Below are 17,510 nucleotides of genomic sequence, written 5' to 3'. Positions count from 1 at the left end.
ATAAGAGAAAACTGTGGTAGAGTACCCAAGAGGTGACTCCTCATGGTAACACGGCCGCTTGACTTCTCACATCAGCAGAACCACCCACCATAAGTGGGGTCCACATCCACAGTGAAATGTAGTTTTTAAGCTCTGGAAGACTTCCACTTTCTGACATTTTCCCCCTGCAGGACTAGTTAAACCCACAGGATTATTTTTTTCATGTCACAAAGGAAAGGGAGACAAGATAATTAAACCTGCAAAATCCCACATGAATCATGATCTGGGATTCATTCTAGTGTAGTATATTCAAAACCATGACCTGGGAATGACTTATAATATGGAAAGCTCTTAGTTCCAATTTTCTTCTCCTCAGTAGCAGGATACATGTAAAAAGTAAGCTAGTAATAACAGGGAGATAATCAGATATTAAAAAAAGCTACATTCTAATGTACATTAGAAGTGCCAGCCTGCAGGATTATTAGGTCAGGTAAATGCACTATATATGAGGGTTGATTACCCTGCCCTGGTATCCCATAGAGGATACTACATTTTCTAAATCCCAAAAGGCTTGCTTCCAGAATTCAAACAAAACTACAACAGGAAAGTGAAATATTTCTCCATGACTATGGACTTGGTGTGACAATATGGCACTACTGAGGGGGAAAAAAAAAAAAGAAAAAGAATAAAAGATGTCCAGAGGAACTGAAAACACATTGAAATTTTTAAAAATGTCAACTCTTCATCAAGACACATACAGAAACTTCAATTCCAGTCAAGAGGAAGTATATTCTGGGACCATGGTATGCTTCCATCCTGCCATTCCTGTTCCATTACTACACTCTTATCTTCCCCTTCTTGCAGAACTTTCAATTTAGGAACTTTCATTGTATTGTACAAACACCTATAATTAGTCCCTAAGTGTAAGAAGTTGCCATTTGTTCTATTTGGTTTTTATTTACTCAATTGGGCAAAAGAAGTCTGTTCTGCAGCTGATCCTTCTGTGCACTGTAATGCTTCTCAGTTTTGCACTGTTGGCAAATATCATTAATATTCAAATACTTTTTTTTAAATAAGTCCTTAATGAAAACATTTGATGAGAGCACTGAAGATCCACCTTGCAGGAAACCCCTGTTAAACTGTGTCAGACTCACAACCCTGTCAGCTCTTCTTCAGTTAGTTTACTGCTATCACTAAAAAGCAGATTATGGCCTAGATTTGTTAGTAATTTGCCATGAGGGCAACAGAGCTCTGTTGAGGGTGTAAGAGAGAGGAGATCTGACAACATTACAGGAATCCTTATTGAAAGTCTTCTCTCAAATAAGATAGAGAATTATTTTTCTGATAATAACAGCTTCTCTAGTCTCTGGACGCAGCCAAAAAAGCTCTGCCAGAAACAGGCATATATAATTCCTGAATTATGTATGATTTGCTCCTTCTCAGTTTTCATCAGGGGGCTGTGCAAGTTTCAGGTACTTGCACACAGAGCTCCCTACCAGCCCCAGGCTCCAGCCCCCCAGGGCTGAGTCTTCCTGCACTCCCATCCTCTGCCAGCCCAACTGGCACTCTGCTTTTCAGGAGAAAATGTAATCCCTTTCAGAAAGGCATGTTTAGTATACAGGCTTCCCTGGCAACTGAAACACTTTCCTCTTTGGCTACAAAATGGTGAGTTACCAAAACCTGAAGAATAATAAGAGATTTTTCTCAGACAGTGAGTGCCCTAACTGCTAGAAGCACCTTGCTGTAAGACTGGAAACATAGCAGCCAATTATTAAAATTACCTGCTCACTGGTTAAGTGTTTAATCTGGCTGCACCACAAATTATTGCAGACTTATGATCAGTTTGTACCTGTGGAGATAACAATGAAATGTTGAAATGCTGCTTGGGATAAAGTCTCATCAAACACAGGCACAGGTGTGCAGACACTCACTGCTGTCGGTCAAGAGACTGTACCTTAACAAGTGCTCGAGCAGACCAGATTTGAAGGAAGAAGTAGCAATAGCTACCACATCAAAGGTACCCAGACTCCTCTGGTCTTTCAAGATTTTAATATTTGTCTTCATTATACATAATTTTTACTTAAAAAGGGCATTTAAAGAGCCCTTCAAACACACACCATGGCACACACTAGCCAAGGCTTTAAGCACAGCAAGAACAGTAATTTTCCCCTCTTGTGGAGAAGCATTACAATAGCTGTTAGCTCCAATAAGTCACGTTGCAAACACTACTAGTCAAACAACACACACAACATAATGACTATTTTTGCAAGCAAAGAGCTCTGCTTTGCTGTGCAGCATTACAATGCATTTGCCCCAAATGCCCCATGCCCTCCATTGGCCAAACACAGTGATGGTCCCTCTGCTGGGGCACCCCAGCTGGACAGGATGGCTGGGGGAGCTTTGAAGGAAGCCCAGAGGACAGAGTCTGAGCACTGCAGGGCTCAGCAGTAGCGCTCAGCACAGCCTGGGACACATAGCCACTCTGTAGTCCTAATCCACAGGACAAGCCTGGCCAAAGCTCCTCTGCTAATGCTACAACAGAGAAAAACAGCACCCAGCATTTGGTATGTCTCCATTCATGTTGTTTGATGCTATGATGAGAACTGCTGCAAGGCTGAAGTAAACAGCAGTGGTTTATGCTCTAAGCACTCTCACTGTAATTTTGTGCCTATAATACACATGCTGTGTTTACACCACCACACTAAAGAATTTCAGACTTTAAGGGCTGCCTACAAAATACAGTTCCTTCTAGTCATATTTAAGCGTCCCCTCAAAATTTTCTGGTATTTATCTACCCCATCTCTACCTGTGCAAGTTTTCTGACTGAATTATTTTCATGGTTCAATTTTTTTCAGAAAACAATTTCCTAAGAACTCATAGAAGTGCCCATTGTTTTGGGGGAATACAAGCAGAAACATTTATTTCTACACACTCTGAAGAGAAAAACTGAAACACTTTATTGAGAAAATATCACTGAATATATATCAGTTGCTCCTTTTGAGGGTGAAAAATCCAGCAATATGAATTACTCAGCACTATAGCTGGTTTTTTGCCTTTCATCTCACTGACAGCATCAGTGACAGAATGACAACCAAAAAAAAAGGGAGAAAGAGATAAAAGGACATAGAGCTATATTGCAACAACATTACATATACACAGGTTGAGTATTGATGTGCTATGAGCATAGGATGGTCTGGAATGACACAATCAGGAAGAGGCAATGCCAAAAAGGGTTTTTCTCTTTCTTGTTAGTTGATTATTCTCTTTGCTACTAGACAGAATTTAGGCCAACACTGCTGCTTTACCAGTAGAGACATGATACACAGTAGAGTGTGAAGGGAAACGCTGAAATAATTCAAACATCTACCTCATTTTGTTTTTCTTAGGCATTTCACACTGCTGCTGGTTTAATATGAATGTCTTAGGTGCTGCCTAATTGTGCCAAATTAACGAGAAGCCTCTCCTCTGCAGCAACCAAATGCTGGCACCCTGCAAAAACATGTGTAATATGCATCACCTTCACAATGGTCTAATGTATCAATAATTATGTAGAAATAAATGTAATGTAACTTCTTCTTATGATAAAAAGGTGTGTTAAACTGAGGAATCTTCTCACAGTAAAAATCCCTTTGCTACTAAAAAAGTGGTATTTTTTATGGTATAAACATTTCTCCCTTCCCCTGCCCCCCTCTCTTCTTTGAAGCATGCCCAGTAATAGCAGAAGATCCATATGTATCTTACAGCACAGGAAGTCTTACTGGGAGAGAAGGAGAGGGGGAGGAGTGGAAAAAGTAGTGATCAACTCCACATCGCTTGTGAACCGAGGCAGGATCCCTTTCCAGACACATTCCCAAACTGCTGCATGTAGGTACAGTTGCCTTCACACAGTGAGCTCCTGTTTCTCCCATATTGCTGATGGCACAGCAGCAGCACCCATGATCTGCATGTCTGTGCAGTCTTCTTGCATGGGGAAATAAACGGGAGAATCTGTATGAATTTGAAAATACACCTCTCAAGTAAGAAGGCCAAAAGCAGAAGAGGCCATTTCGCTGCATGAACAGACTTGCTCAAAGTCTGCAGCTGGCACTGCATGGCAGATGGACATTTTCTTTCTGTCACTGTTTCTCCCACCAGAGCAGCATGAGAGATGTTGCCAGGCCGCCTCTGTCTCTGCCTACAGCCCAAGATAAACTGCACTGAGGTGGGTGAAGAGAAGCATGCTGAAGCAACTGATAGAAACCTGTCTCCTTTCTGAAATACCTCTTCAGCTTCTGCTCAGGAATATGTTGCACAGCAGAGTGTATATTTTGTGATTTATTCATAAGTTGCACCCTTTTACTAGCTATTTTTAAATAAGTATCTAAGCAATCTGCAGAATCTCTAAAATCTAGTATATTAATTATGTTACCAGTTATGGTAAACAATTCCCACAGTAACCGAAGGTAATAAATCACCATCATGGAAACTTCTTGTAGTTGCAATAAGATTTTCAAAACATTTCATGTAAAACCAAAGCCCAGTTTCTCAAATGCAAACAGATCCTGCCAGTCTTTTCAGAAATTGTTCAACAGACAAACAAAGCTCTTAAATGAACTTGCAGGTACTCTGAAAAATACTGACTGGTCAGAGGAAACCAGATTTATTTTTAAACAGCTATTGAATACTGAAATCAGCCTCACTCTGTCTGGTATTTAAGTGTACTCAGTAGCCTGCACTTTTCCAAAAATCTTTTCGTATCTGAACTTTTATGAAAATGTTCCCATGACTGTGGCCACCAGGCTCTTCTGACATTTTGTCACAGCAGCTGCTTCCCTCCCTGTCAATCCCACGCACTCAGATGCAACAAAACAAGCAAAAACCTTACATCCCCTTTCCCAGCATGTTTCCATATGACTGCTGCCTGCAGAACTCCTGGAGCAGAGGACTAATAGGGGCAGAGGAGCCCACCTGCACAGCCTGGCCACCCCTGCACCCCTGCCCATGGGTATATAAGGTACAGGGCAGCATGGGGAGGGAAATTCCACTCAAGCAGCAAGCACTCTCCTTTGCAGTAATGTCTTTGCAGCTCCTTTCACTCCCAATTCAGCTCACCTCAAGCATCAAGTTCAAGGCAGCAATGACAGCTCTCTACTTAAAACAGATTTGAGAATACTGAGCAAGGCAGTGATAGCCATCCCTGTAGGTATAACCTGACCCTGGCTCAGCTCCTAAATGAAGGGGAAATAATCTCTGTGACCCTTGAGGTTAGAACATTTCTGACCCTTCCTCTAAAAGGCCTAATCCCTCCATCAATTTCCCATTCAATTAAACAGTACTTAGATATGAAGAACTGCTGATTTCAAACATTTCCTTGCTTGATTAAGGCTTGCTCATCAGGAGCAATTCAGTGACAGGGCTTGGATGGATTAACTTAGCTAACTTGCATATATCTCTTAATGCAGACAAATGGGTTGTTTTGTTCTTATTAATATCAGCTATTATCTTTATTTCTGCTTTGACTCATTCTGAACTTCAGTCAAGCAACACTTCTTGACTGCAGAGCAGAGCTGACTGAGAAATTAGTCTTTACAATTTAACGGAACACGTATGTGTTTGCCTCAGTCTGATAATGTACGCAGACTATTATCTTGATAATAGTGGAAGAGAAGACTTCCTATTTGGAAATGACAAAAGGGAATAAACCAAAGGAGACTTGCATCTTCAGCTATCCAGTGGATAAAGGTCTGCTTTTCCCATTTCTATTTCCACTTTCACATTGCAGAGATTAATGCATTTGTTTATAAGTACAGTAATTTCACAACTATAAGGCGCATCCTTCTGACTAAAATTTTCCTCCGAACCCAGAAGTGTGCCTTATAGTCCGGTGCGCCTTAGATAATGGACAAAGTTGGGAAATTTGCCAACCCAGAAGTGTGAGCTGCAATGGGGGGGCAGTGCCGCGGGAGCGCCGAGTCGCAAGGGCAGGCGGGAGCAGGCGGCCACAGCCATCAGGAGCCGCGCAGGGAGGGAGGAAGCAGGTGGCCACAGAAGCTGCGAGTCGCGGCCACCCCGAGCCAACCCAGACCACGAGCAGCCCCGTGCCGCCCCGGACCACCGTGAGCCGCGGCCACCCTGAGCTGCACCTCGCCAGCCGGCACCGTGGGCAGGCGGGAGTGCCGAGGCTCACGGCACAGGGAGGGTGCCTGGGTCTGCATTTAAAGGCTATGCCAATCTGTGAAAAATGTTTGCAAATTGAGCACCTGCCAGTAAACCCTGCGATTGTGCGACTTCGTTGCTTTGTTGCGCACCGCACAGCTCCTCACTGCACAAAAAAAGTTGCGCCTTATAGTTTGGTGCGCCTTATATAATGTACAAAGTTGCGAAATTTGCCAGTTCCCGGAGGTGCGCCTTATAGTCCAGTGCGCCTTATGGTCGTGAAATTACTGTATCTAGATGATCTCAGATTTAGTAAAACAATTTGGAAGATTGCTTTTAATAAAATATAAAGTTTGAACAAAATTTTACCTAGTGTTTATTTACCTTCCAGGCAAATTTAGAGTTTCCCTTTTGTACCACATATAATACATTTCTGAACACTCTATGTAATCTACAGTAATCTATGCAAAACTTATAGCTGACATCTACAAAATAAATCCTAAGAAACAGAGGGCCCTCAGAAAAATCTCCCATGTTGCATGCAAACAACAAAACACTTCTGCAAAGGCTGTGGGACATTTCACACAAGACAACAGCAACAAACAGTATCTTGCAGTCACCATGCCAACAAACACACAGAGAAAGAAACACACAACTAGTGACTAGGTATTTGGAAATCCTATACAATAAATATTGCTATTCTCAAATTTACAAAGAAGTTCATAAAAAACCAAAAACCTTGTGGTTTAGTACAAGGCGAAGATGTTATCTACTAAAATAAATATATTTTCTTAAAAAAGTATTGAAAGTAAAGTACATTTATTAGCAAAAAGAACTACTATGAATATATTTTTCATGGATACCATTTTGATATAAACATTAATGTTCTAAATTTGACCACGGAGTGTATTTTCCCTGTTTAAAGTTGAAAGCTAGAAAACATGAAACATACTTGCCTCGGAATAGCAAAATAAATCACTTTAAAAATCAGTTATCCCTCTTTTCACAAAAATATGCGAGTTTTCATGAACATCAAAAGCCAAGCAAATTTTAAAAGAAAAGCATATAAAGGAAATTCTTACTTTAACTTCCACTGTCTTCCCACCTTGTTCGATATGCCTCTCAAGATATTCAGAAGACAGCAGGTCACTGCAAGAAGAAGAAATAAAGAACCATAAGCCTCACCAGAGTGTTCTTGTACTCCCTCTCAGCAAGCACCAATTAAACAATTACATTCAAAAAGGGCAAAATCTGTGGGATACTTTTCCTAAAGTGTTCATAAAAATCACTGAAATAACCATCTCCAACTACACAGTGCATGGGACACACAGACTTTTAACAGCAGAAGGTAGGACATGGAAGACTGAGGGAGTTTCTTCATGGAAGGTCCAAAACCAACCACTGGCACTGATTGTAATTGAAGAGACTTTTCTACTTGCTGCTAAAAGTGAACAGCATAGAAGTTAGGTGAACTTCAAAAAAAAAGCAAAAAAAGCAGAAGGATGGGAAACCAGTTGGAATCTGAGGGAAAACAGCAGCTGTGTTGGCATGCTTCAAGGCACACAGTGGCACAACAATGGCATGACCTTGTCAGAGCAGCATGGTGAGCTCAGGTCCACACCGCAGGGACATGCAAAGCCGGGGGCCCCAGGAGGGCAGCCCAGGCAGGCTCACAGCACATGTGTACACATCCCTGGGAGCCCTGCAGCTTTAGCAATGCCAGAGGAAAAGGCTCTGGGCAATAGCAATCCCAGCCTCCAAGTACACAAGGACTTGGAACAAACACCAAGAAGAAAAAACAATCAGACCTGAGGCAGGCTGTATTTACTAATGCTAAAACAGTCAAATTATCTTCCTCATAGTTATTTTCTAGTAAGGCAAACCACAGAATTGGTAAAATTGGAAGAGACCACATTATCTACATCATAAATTTCATTAAGCATGTTCAAAGACTACAGAATTTTACTGAGATTTAATCAGTATACAATCTTGCCCTTTTTCCACCTCAGCAACAATTAAGGTGGAAAAGATGATGAATTGGTAAAGAAAACCCAACAAGAGGCAGGTTAGCCACTGGGGAAGGAGGCAGTGAGCACATACCTGCTCAGCAGAAGAGGCAAAAATTTAGTATTTCTCCTTCAAACAGCAAAACACCTGAGCTTAGACATGAACTGACCTGATGAGGGAGGGCAGGAACAGCAGAGCAGGACCCAGGGCAGTGGCTGCTCAGCTTTCAAGAGCTTCACCCTGGCCAAACAGGCAGCAGGACCATGGGCATTTTTGCTCAGAGACATTGGTGGCTGCCCTGAGTGAGCTCCAAACAGTATGGAAGTATGGGTCCTCCAATATGAACCCTAAAAACTGCCAGCTTGGTATTTGCATTAATTACCCGGGCACAAAACCCAGGAGCATTCCAATTAAATATGCTGATAACATTAAATTGGAAAGCATGGAAAATAAAAAAGATTGAAAAAAATCCCATAGGAAAGACCTGGATGATCTTCAGGACTGGTTATTAGAAACCGGATCAAATTCAATTGTACAAACCGTAAATTTATGCACTCAAGAGCTGGAGGGAATTTTTTTTTTTTTTTTTATTTTTTTTTTTTTTTTTTTTTTTTTTTTTTTTTTTTTTTTTGAGGGCCTGGTTTATAAGGAAGAGAGACGTGACCACACCAGTTTCTGGCAAAATGATTTGGCAGATCAATAGAATGTCTTCCTGGAAAACACAACTGTCATCCCAGAATACATCAAAGGAGATGTATTTCCAGTCAAACTGAGGTATGATTAATATCACTGCCCAAAGGAGACCTCTTTTCAAAAACTGCAGACAGGTACTGGACAGTTTGCTTACAAAGTTCCATTACCTGGAAACACAGAGAGGTTCCTGAAGTCTAGCAAAAACTGAGTTGTGAGGGAATGTGAATGCACCACAGTTTATAGGTACAGAAGCAACTAATTAGGCTATAGAAGATACTGGCAGAATCTCAAAGGTATAAGGACTGCAATGAAAAAGGCTGTCAACAAAAATTGGATGTTAAAAAATTACTTTGCATCTAAGTGTAAGGGACAGAGGCAACAAAATGAGTGATACTAACATATTTCTGCATGGGAGCATGGGTGGGACAATTGTCCTTGGAGGTGGGGTTTCCTCTGACTCAGTGTGTTCACAGCTGGTCACTGCTGAAGGCAGAAGTCTCAATGGTCGCAATACCCCCCAAGAGTGAGCACTGAACCTACCTTGTGTCAGCACAAACATTCATCAAAACACTCTAGGTGTCAGCACTGCCACTCCTGAAGGGACACTCGGGAGGGTTCAACAAAACCATGTTTCTGCTGCACTAGGTAACTGAAATCCCTCGACAAGAGGAACAATCAGCTCCAGAGCTGATGCAAAGGCGGGAATGAGCAGCTCTCAATAAGGGTGGAAGAAAGAGTGAGCGACTCCCTTGGCCAATGCAGAGCCAGCAGGAACCCCTTTTAACTCTGATCAATATCTGCACTGATGCTTGGCACAGCTGCCTGCAGATGACCCATTATTGAGGAGCTGCTAAAGGAGATGCTGTTGAGTTACTGATTGCAATAGTCTGATTCTTCTTATAAGTGAATATTAAATATTTAGGATACTCATGCCCTGAGGGAAGCTCAAAGACTTCTATAAGGTCTTGTATGCATTTTCCAGATTTAGTAATTTAGACAGATGTTCTCTTAAAATGTATTTAGTTTAGCTTGCTGAAGTTAGTTATATAGTTTCCCAGAATACACTACACTCTTTCAGCAAAAGTTTACACTTTCATAACTTTAATAAAGATTCCTTTACAGCTTAGGGCTCTACTTCTACTCTTCATTATTTCAGGGGGACTCAGTTAAACTAATGTCCTCCTCCTTTTCAGATGGACACAAAGGTTTTCATGCCAAGAAAGATGCAAGAGATTATAAAATGTAGGATAGTAAAGTAAGTATATAGTACAAAGACTGGGATCAAACAGAATGGCTTAATTCAGGGAGACTTTACAGTTGTATTTGAAGAGATGACAAGGAGAAACCCAGGTTCTCCTCATGTGGGTCTAACAAAATAACTGCTTTTTAAAAGATGCTACTGTTAATGTTTTAATGTTCTGGAATATCATATGTTCTCAAAAATCTGGAAATTATGTCTGGTATGAGGAAACAAATACAGTAATTTCACGACTATAAGGCGCGCTTCCGGTTTGGGCCAAAATTTTAGTCAAAAGGGTGTGCCTTATAGTAGTGAAATTACTGTACCTTGATAATTCTCTGCCGTGTACAGTACAAGAATTAGAAGGTAACAAAAGAGGTCAGTAAGCTCAAAACTAATTAAAAAGAACCTTTTCTGGTATAACTGCTGATTACAATGTTCAACGTATTTCAGGAAAGCAATGAATACAAGAGGTTTGTACTGGTTCAAGCTGGGAATGGGCAAGTTCGTGGATGTAACTGGGAGCTGCCAAACACACAGACACTGTACCTGACTCAAAGTGTTGGAGTCTGGAAAAGGGCTTGGGAGAAGCCTCACACATGCTTGCTCAGCTCTTCCACTTTCCCCTGACCATTGGCCCTGGGCTACTGGGACTGCCAGTTGGCCAAGTGCCCCTCTGACTTGGCCTGGGCTGCTCTGCCTGCATCTTGGAAGGGTCCTGTTTCTCCTCAGGGTTACACAGTGTCCTGTGGCATCCTGCTCCAGGGTTGCTGATGGTCAGTCAGCTGCTCTTCTCCCACCCACCACTCCAGTGATAGACATACCCAGGCTGTTCAAGCTGTATTTATTTTCAAACTAGGCCAAAACAACAATTCTTAAACAGGTCCATTTTATCTTCCTGCCTCCTTACTTTAAGGACAAAAGGGCTGGAAGTAGCCGGGGAGCTGCTGGCATTCCCACCCCTCTCAAGGTCTGTCACAAGTGCCTTGATTCCTGAAATGAGCCTGTCTGGAAGGGCAACACCACAAGGTCACCTGCCTGCACAGCTCCTGGGGACTGAGTCCACAGCTTGCAAACAGACCTCAGATCTGAAATGCAGCGACATTTGTAAAGCCTACCCTAAGTAACATGGCAGGATATGTCTGAGAATACTTTATCAGTAGAAAAACCCACAAATGAAGTCATGTTACGCTTTATTATTATGATAGCACTGAAAATATCATAAAACCCACAACACTCTTGCAGATCCAATAACACAACCAGTGCTATTAAAAACTGAGCCATAAACTAACCATTATACACAGTCTTAAAAACTCAGACAAAAAGGTATCACCTCCTAGGTGGAGTCATGTTTCATCTGCATTAACAGTACAGGCACAGAATTGCATAGTTTTAATAGAAGGCCTTCATTTAAAACACACAAAAATCTAGATTTAAATACTAGCAAAACATGATTAAAATTATTTAAGCAAGAGAAGACAATCCGCATTAAAACAACATGCATTTCAACATAAATAAATAAACATATTTCTATGGTAAAAATTAGACAGGAATAATTTAGCTTGCCTGCTGATCTATCCTAGAAACCATCTTTGTCAGCTTAAGTGGTAGTTTTAGTATTAATTATAAATAAAATTGGCATGTTAGAAAAAAAAGATTGTGAAAAAAAATCTTAGAAACAGAAGGGATGGAGAAAGTCACATAGAAAAAAACACCAACGCTAGAATTGATAATATTGCAGAATGAGATTTTCAAAAATATTTGCTGAGACATTGGTACAAAATTTTTGAGAAGGCATGGCAAAAATCTGCATATGTTAAGACCTAAAAATAAAATATTTCATGGGGAAAAATGCACATGTGATCTGTTGCTTATACAAGAAAATACACTGTTACACTAATAATGGCAATTCTGTTGTCAGAGGTCTGTTATTTCAGTGTGCACAAAATACTTAGAGCAATTTTGTTTACAGTAGCAGCATTTTTGAAGCATTGTCTAAAGTCCATATGAGCCTATCCCATACAGACTCAATAGCATAAGGACCAGAACAAAAAAACATGAGCAAGCTCTTCCTTGCTCTTCCAATCTTCCCAGTCACAACAGTACACAAGACACAGAAGCTGGGGGAATTTTACTACCCAGCTAAGGAAATTATCCTTATCCAAGATGATGCATATGCATGCACTGCAATTCTACCTTGAATCAACAAAGGTTTACCAAAACGAAGCTGGGATAGGGGATCCAGGAAAACAAATTAGCTTTCAATAGAGATGGGTTCCCCAGCAGAGAGAGGCTGCTCCAGGAAGAAAAAGAGGTTAAAAAATGTGGTAGCAAGAGAAAAGAGGACAGAATAGGTCAATTGTTTAAAGAAACAGAAAGAAAAAAATAAGAGATTACAAAGTACAGTAGTTTCACGAATACAAGCCGCACGGATTATAAGCCGCACCCCCGGTGCCTCGACAATGTTGCTGTCTTTGTCAATAGATAAGCCGCACCCCGAATATTAGCCGCACTTTCGTTCGTCGCGAGAATCCGTGCGCAGCTTTCACAAATTGGCCAATTAGTAACAGGATCGCGGCATAGGGGGCTTTACTGGCTCGGGGCGGGGCCAGGCAGGCTCGGCCCGCTCATGGTTGCCGACGGGGCCGGGTGGCCCAGCTCAGCGCCACGGCTCGGCGGGGCTGGCCGGGTGGTGCTGCCGCCGCCGCCGGGCTCGCTGGCCCCCCTCTCCCGTCAGCACCGCCCCGCTGCCGCTTTCGCTCGCCCCGCGCCGCGCCTCGCAAGCGCCGCGCCCGCCCCGCGGCGCTTTCGCGGCTCGCGGCTCGCGGTTCGCGGCTCGCGGTTCGCGGCGGCGCTTTCGCGGCTCGCGGATCGCGGCTCGCGGCTCGCGGATCGCGGCTCGCGGTTCGCGGCTCGCGGATCGCGGCTCGCGGCGGCGCTTTCGCGGCTCGCGGCGGCGCTTTCGCGGCTCGCGGTTCGCGGCTCGCGGCTCGCGGTTCGCGGCTCGCGGATCGCGGCTCGCGGCTCGCGGCTCGCGGCTCGCGGCTCGCGGCTCGCGGATCGCGGCTCGCGGATCGCGGATCGCGGCTCGCGGCTCGCGGATCGCGGCTCGCGGCGGCGCTTTCGCGGCTCGCGGTTCGCGGCTCGCGGCTCGCGGTTCGCGGCTCGCGGCTCGCGGCTCGCGGCTCGCGGTTCGCGGCTCGCGGCTCGCGGCTCGCGGCTCGCGGATCGCGGCTCGCGGATCGCGGCTCGCGGCTCGCGGATCGCGGATCGCGGATCGCGGCGGCGCTTTCGCGGCTCGCGGCTCGCGGTTCGCGGCTCGCGGTTCGCGGCTCGCGGCTCGCGGCGGCGCTTTCGCGAGCGCCGCTTTCGTTCGCCCCGCCGGCAGGGCTGCCGCCGCCGCCACCAGGCTCGCCGGCCGCCCCCTCCCGTCTGCACCGCCGCCGCGTTTCCTCGCCCTGGCCGGCACTGCAGGCCCCCGCACCGCCGGGCTCCCCCACGCTGCTGGCCCCGATTCTGCTGGGCTTCCCCCGCTGCCAGGCAGCCCCACCCGCCGGCCTTCCTGCTTCTGCCATGCTCCCCTGCACTGCTAGCCCCAGTTCTCCCGGGCTCCCCCGCCATGCTGGCTCAGGCTCTGCCGCCCTCCCTGCCCCGCCCTGCTGGCTCAGGCTCTGCCGCCCGCCCCCACACTGCTGGCCCCGCCTCTGCCAGGCTTTCCCACCTCTGCCGGGGCCGGCCGGGCTCCAGCTTGGCTTGGGGCTGCCGCGGGCTCTCACTTCCGTGTTGGCAGCTTTTAGAATTTTGTTAATAGATTAGCCGCCCCGGAATATTAGCCGCACTTCCGGGTTTCCACCAAAATTTTGGTCAAATTGGTGCGGCTTGTATTCGTGAAATTACTGTACTTCAAGTCAGAAGAAGAAAAAGAAGAAGCAAAGTTTTTTTAAAAGGAAGAGCTTTGCATTTGATTATGAAATGGAGAAAACTCTGGGAATTATCCCTGTAAATTTAATAGAAACTTTCACTTTCAAACAGAGAAAGACAATGACTATTGACAGCTTCTGAACAAAAATTAACTCTCCAGGTTTAAGAGACTGAAAAGCCTAACAGTTATGGAAGAAAAAGGGTAGAAATTATAGGGTTCCACAGGAAGAATTACAAAGTTAAGAAAGGTAGAAATAAAGGGAGTTCATAAAGATAGTACTATAATGTAACTTCATCAGTATCAGTGTTATAAATAAAAAGAAAGTACTGGCTTCATGATAATCTGGTATCATTACTATGTCTCCTTGAACACTGTATATATTCTTTATCATTTATTCACCCTCTTTTGTCTCCACAACTCTCCATTATGTACACCTGAAATTTCAGATTAAATATGGTGCCAGACAAGGACATCAAATGAGAGATCTGAGGGAAGATGCATTATTGAAAAAGAAGACAAGATCTTAGTTGAAATCAGCAGAAAGGTCTGGGTGGGTCGAATGCTAGCAGGAAATTATCAACAGATATATGGAGACCTTCAAGAGAAAAGAGCAGGTTCAGGGAAATGATGGGGGCACTGATAAGAGATGGATGCCATATCAACTGCACAATTAATGCCAGCCCATGGGGCAGAGTCAGCTGTGAGAAGGAAGCTTCCTGCAACATCATGCTTGAGAGGGCTGCAGTAAGAGGAATGGGCACTGTCAGGGTACCAGCCACAGGAGGATGAGGAAGCTTCCCATAACATGAAATATTTTCCCCCAGTGGTATACATCCTCTAACAAGTATTAAACAGAAACAATAGATGTGGAAGGAGTGGATATCAGAGGACATTTTAGTACAGCCCATCTTGTACACCAAGAAAGATAAGGCAGGTTGATTGTCATAAAACAGAGAGCAAGAAAGTGGAAAACTGGATGAGAGGGAACAGAATGGATGTTTCTATCTGCCAGTCAGTAAGAGTACAAAGGACAATTTTTATTATCTTGCATTACACTCTAGTCCTGGAACATTTTCAGTATTAGCCATGAACTAACTAAAACATACAGCAAGATAAACTCAAAAAACCCACTTAGCTGGCAAATTTCCGTATCTCACTAGATAGGACACTTTAATTCTCCCTTATCTTCATGCCTACCCAAAAACCTCCTCTCTGTCATACATGATCTTTCTTTGCACTTCAGGGGGGATTAGGATCTCCATACTCCATGAACCAATCTGCTTTAACAGCTCTGAAATTTTCATCTCCTCCTTCCCATCAAAAGAATTGCTGAATTTCTTTTTATGTGGAAGGTTAATTTAATTAATGACTGTATCAGTTAAGTTAGCCAAATGGACTAATCAATCAGAATTAGATAGCTTCTCGTAGATACAGCAATTTTCAGAACGTCTGATCAGAGGAAAGAAAAAACAACTGAGAAAAATAGAGCTAGTTCTCGTCTACACAAATTGAAGTTTCACCCCTTTTTAAAATATTCTTACCGTACTTTTCTGTCCTTGTTGGAGCTAATATGAAAGGGAGAATGGAGTAAGAAATTTCTTAATTTTTCTACTCCTACTAACTATTAAAGGCTGTCTTAAAAATAAATTAGGGGCTTAAGAATGGGTTAAGTTCTCAAAGGATTATACACAAATGCTGAGTAGTATCTACTCTAAGTCCTTTCCTGGAGCTTAATTTCACATTTCACAAAATTACACAACTTGAATCTCTGGTGATGCTTCTTCCAAATACTAACATTTGCTCACTTTTTTTCCTCTCCAGGACTTCTCACTTAGATCCCTAAAGCCATCTGACTTGAAAATGCACTTAGTCCTTTATCCCTTAATAGCTACTTTGCCTGCAGGACAGGATGGTTACTACCCTAGTGCAGACCGCAAACTGCAGAGCAACTCTGGAGCCCTGAGCAGGGCCTCCCCCTCTGGCTTTGGAGGAGTCTCACAGTGCTGGCTTACAAACAGCATGTGTTTCATTTCTGAGCTGGCTTTGTGTCTTGATGGGAAAAGGTTTAAGCAGGTTGAAGACATTCTTCCCTAGTTTCACCAAATTTCTATTGCACACATGGCTCCTATTATCGGCATAAAAAAGGAGAGAGTACACAACAATAGCTGCAAGGAAAACCTGTGAAGCAACAGTGGTAGCTGGAAGGGTCAGGCTGGACTGACCACATCCTGCTGGACATGCCTTGTGCACCTGAACTGCCCCTGAAGCACATCCAGTGCCATTCTATGGTGCCACTCTCCTCTGTAGTTTCCTCACCATGGACCTTTGGCCTGTCCTTTACAGTCTTTGCAATTCAGTTTGAGCTCTTCTATTTGAATGACCATATGGCAAATTTTGTGAGAATGTAATGATGAACAGATACTTCTTGCATTTTCCAGGGGAAAAACCTTAGAAGTTTGTATTTAAATTCTGCAGCTAGGAAGAGACATACTTACAAACTAACCATTTATTCATATCACTACAATTTTCTTACTACTATGTTTATAAAAATATGAATAATGCTCCCTACCCCAACAAACTAGTAGCAAAACATAGGTAAAGTAGCTCTGAAATAGTAATTTCAGGTTCTATCTCTATGGCAACTCAAATATTAATAATATTTTTATTATATTCCTTGAATCAATACTAATATTTCCTAATACAAAGATCACAACAGGCAAATAGCATCTGCTGTGATATACAATGAACAGGTTTTTTTAAAATAAGATATTTTAAAATGTTACGTGGTCCAGGCACTGCAAGGGCACAAATTCAATAAGGCAGTTAATTCACGCTGCTGGTGATGGAGGGATGGTGATTACAGTCTTCTCCTTCAGACAACAGAGGGATTTAATCTAGTATCCTAACAAGGAAGCTGCACACACTACACAAACACACACACTCAGAGCCTTCCCAGTATCCATGGGAAGACTGCTACTCAAGATATCCTAGTGCTAAACTAGAGACTTCAACAAGCAGAAAGAGTAGACAGCAGGTGTCTGCAAGATTCTTGTCTGGCAGAAAGGTGAAACAGGATTTTTCTAGCTCTAAACTTCTGTTTTCACAGGCAGAGTTGAAACCAGTCTGGGCAAGGTTCACTTTGCTACTTATCCAGCAGCTTCCCTGACAGCAATGATGGCAATGCAAGTGTCAATAAAACCTCCCTCTTTTTTTGCTGATGAATAATTTACACCAGTATTTCTTCAAGCAATTACTTATTTTTTTCTTACAGATATTTCAGAAATCCTATTAAAATAAGCAGGTATTTTTAGATCATGTTCATACCCTTACTACAAAGCAGTTCGTCAATGCCATTCTGCTCATACACTTGTTACTTAAAAATCAGGATAAAAACAGTTAATTTTAGTACTTGAGAGGATGGTGAATTGATAAGACAGGGTATAGGAACGCACACAAGAAGCACAGACTACACATTTCCCTGCACAAAAGTATTAGTGTGGTCTAATCCTGGTTTTTAATATGTCTCTTCATACA

General features: G+C 43.2%; 1 protein-coding gene across 16 annotated transcripts in view; it reads right to left on the bottom strand.

Annotated features, from left to right (window-relative positions):
* Positions 1 to 17,510, bottom strand: part of ADAM22 (ADAM metallopeptidase domain 22) — a 115,876-nt gene that overhangs the window by 63,374 nt on the left and 34,992 nt on the right. For all 16 annotated transcript variants that reach the window (XM_033077795.2, XM_033078025.2, XM_033077626.2 and 13 more), the window contains exon 2: positions 7,197 to 7,263. In XM_033077795.2, coding sequence (XP_032933686.1) covers positions 7,197 to 7,263 — 67 coding nt within the window. The remainder of the gene's footprint in view (positions 1 to 7,196; positions 7,264 to 17,510) is intronic.

Source organism: Catharus ustulatus, chromosome 1, assembly GCF_009819885.2.
Source record: "Catharus ustulatus isolate bCatUst1 chromosome 1, bCatUst1.pri.v2, whole genome shotgun sequence".
Classification (NCBI taxonomy): Eukaryota; Metazoa; Chordata; class Aves; order Passeriformes; family Turdidae; genus Catharus; species Catharus ustulatus.
Note: the sequence above shows the minus strand (reverse complement) of the source record. Positions and strands in the feature narration are given on the sequence as shown.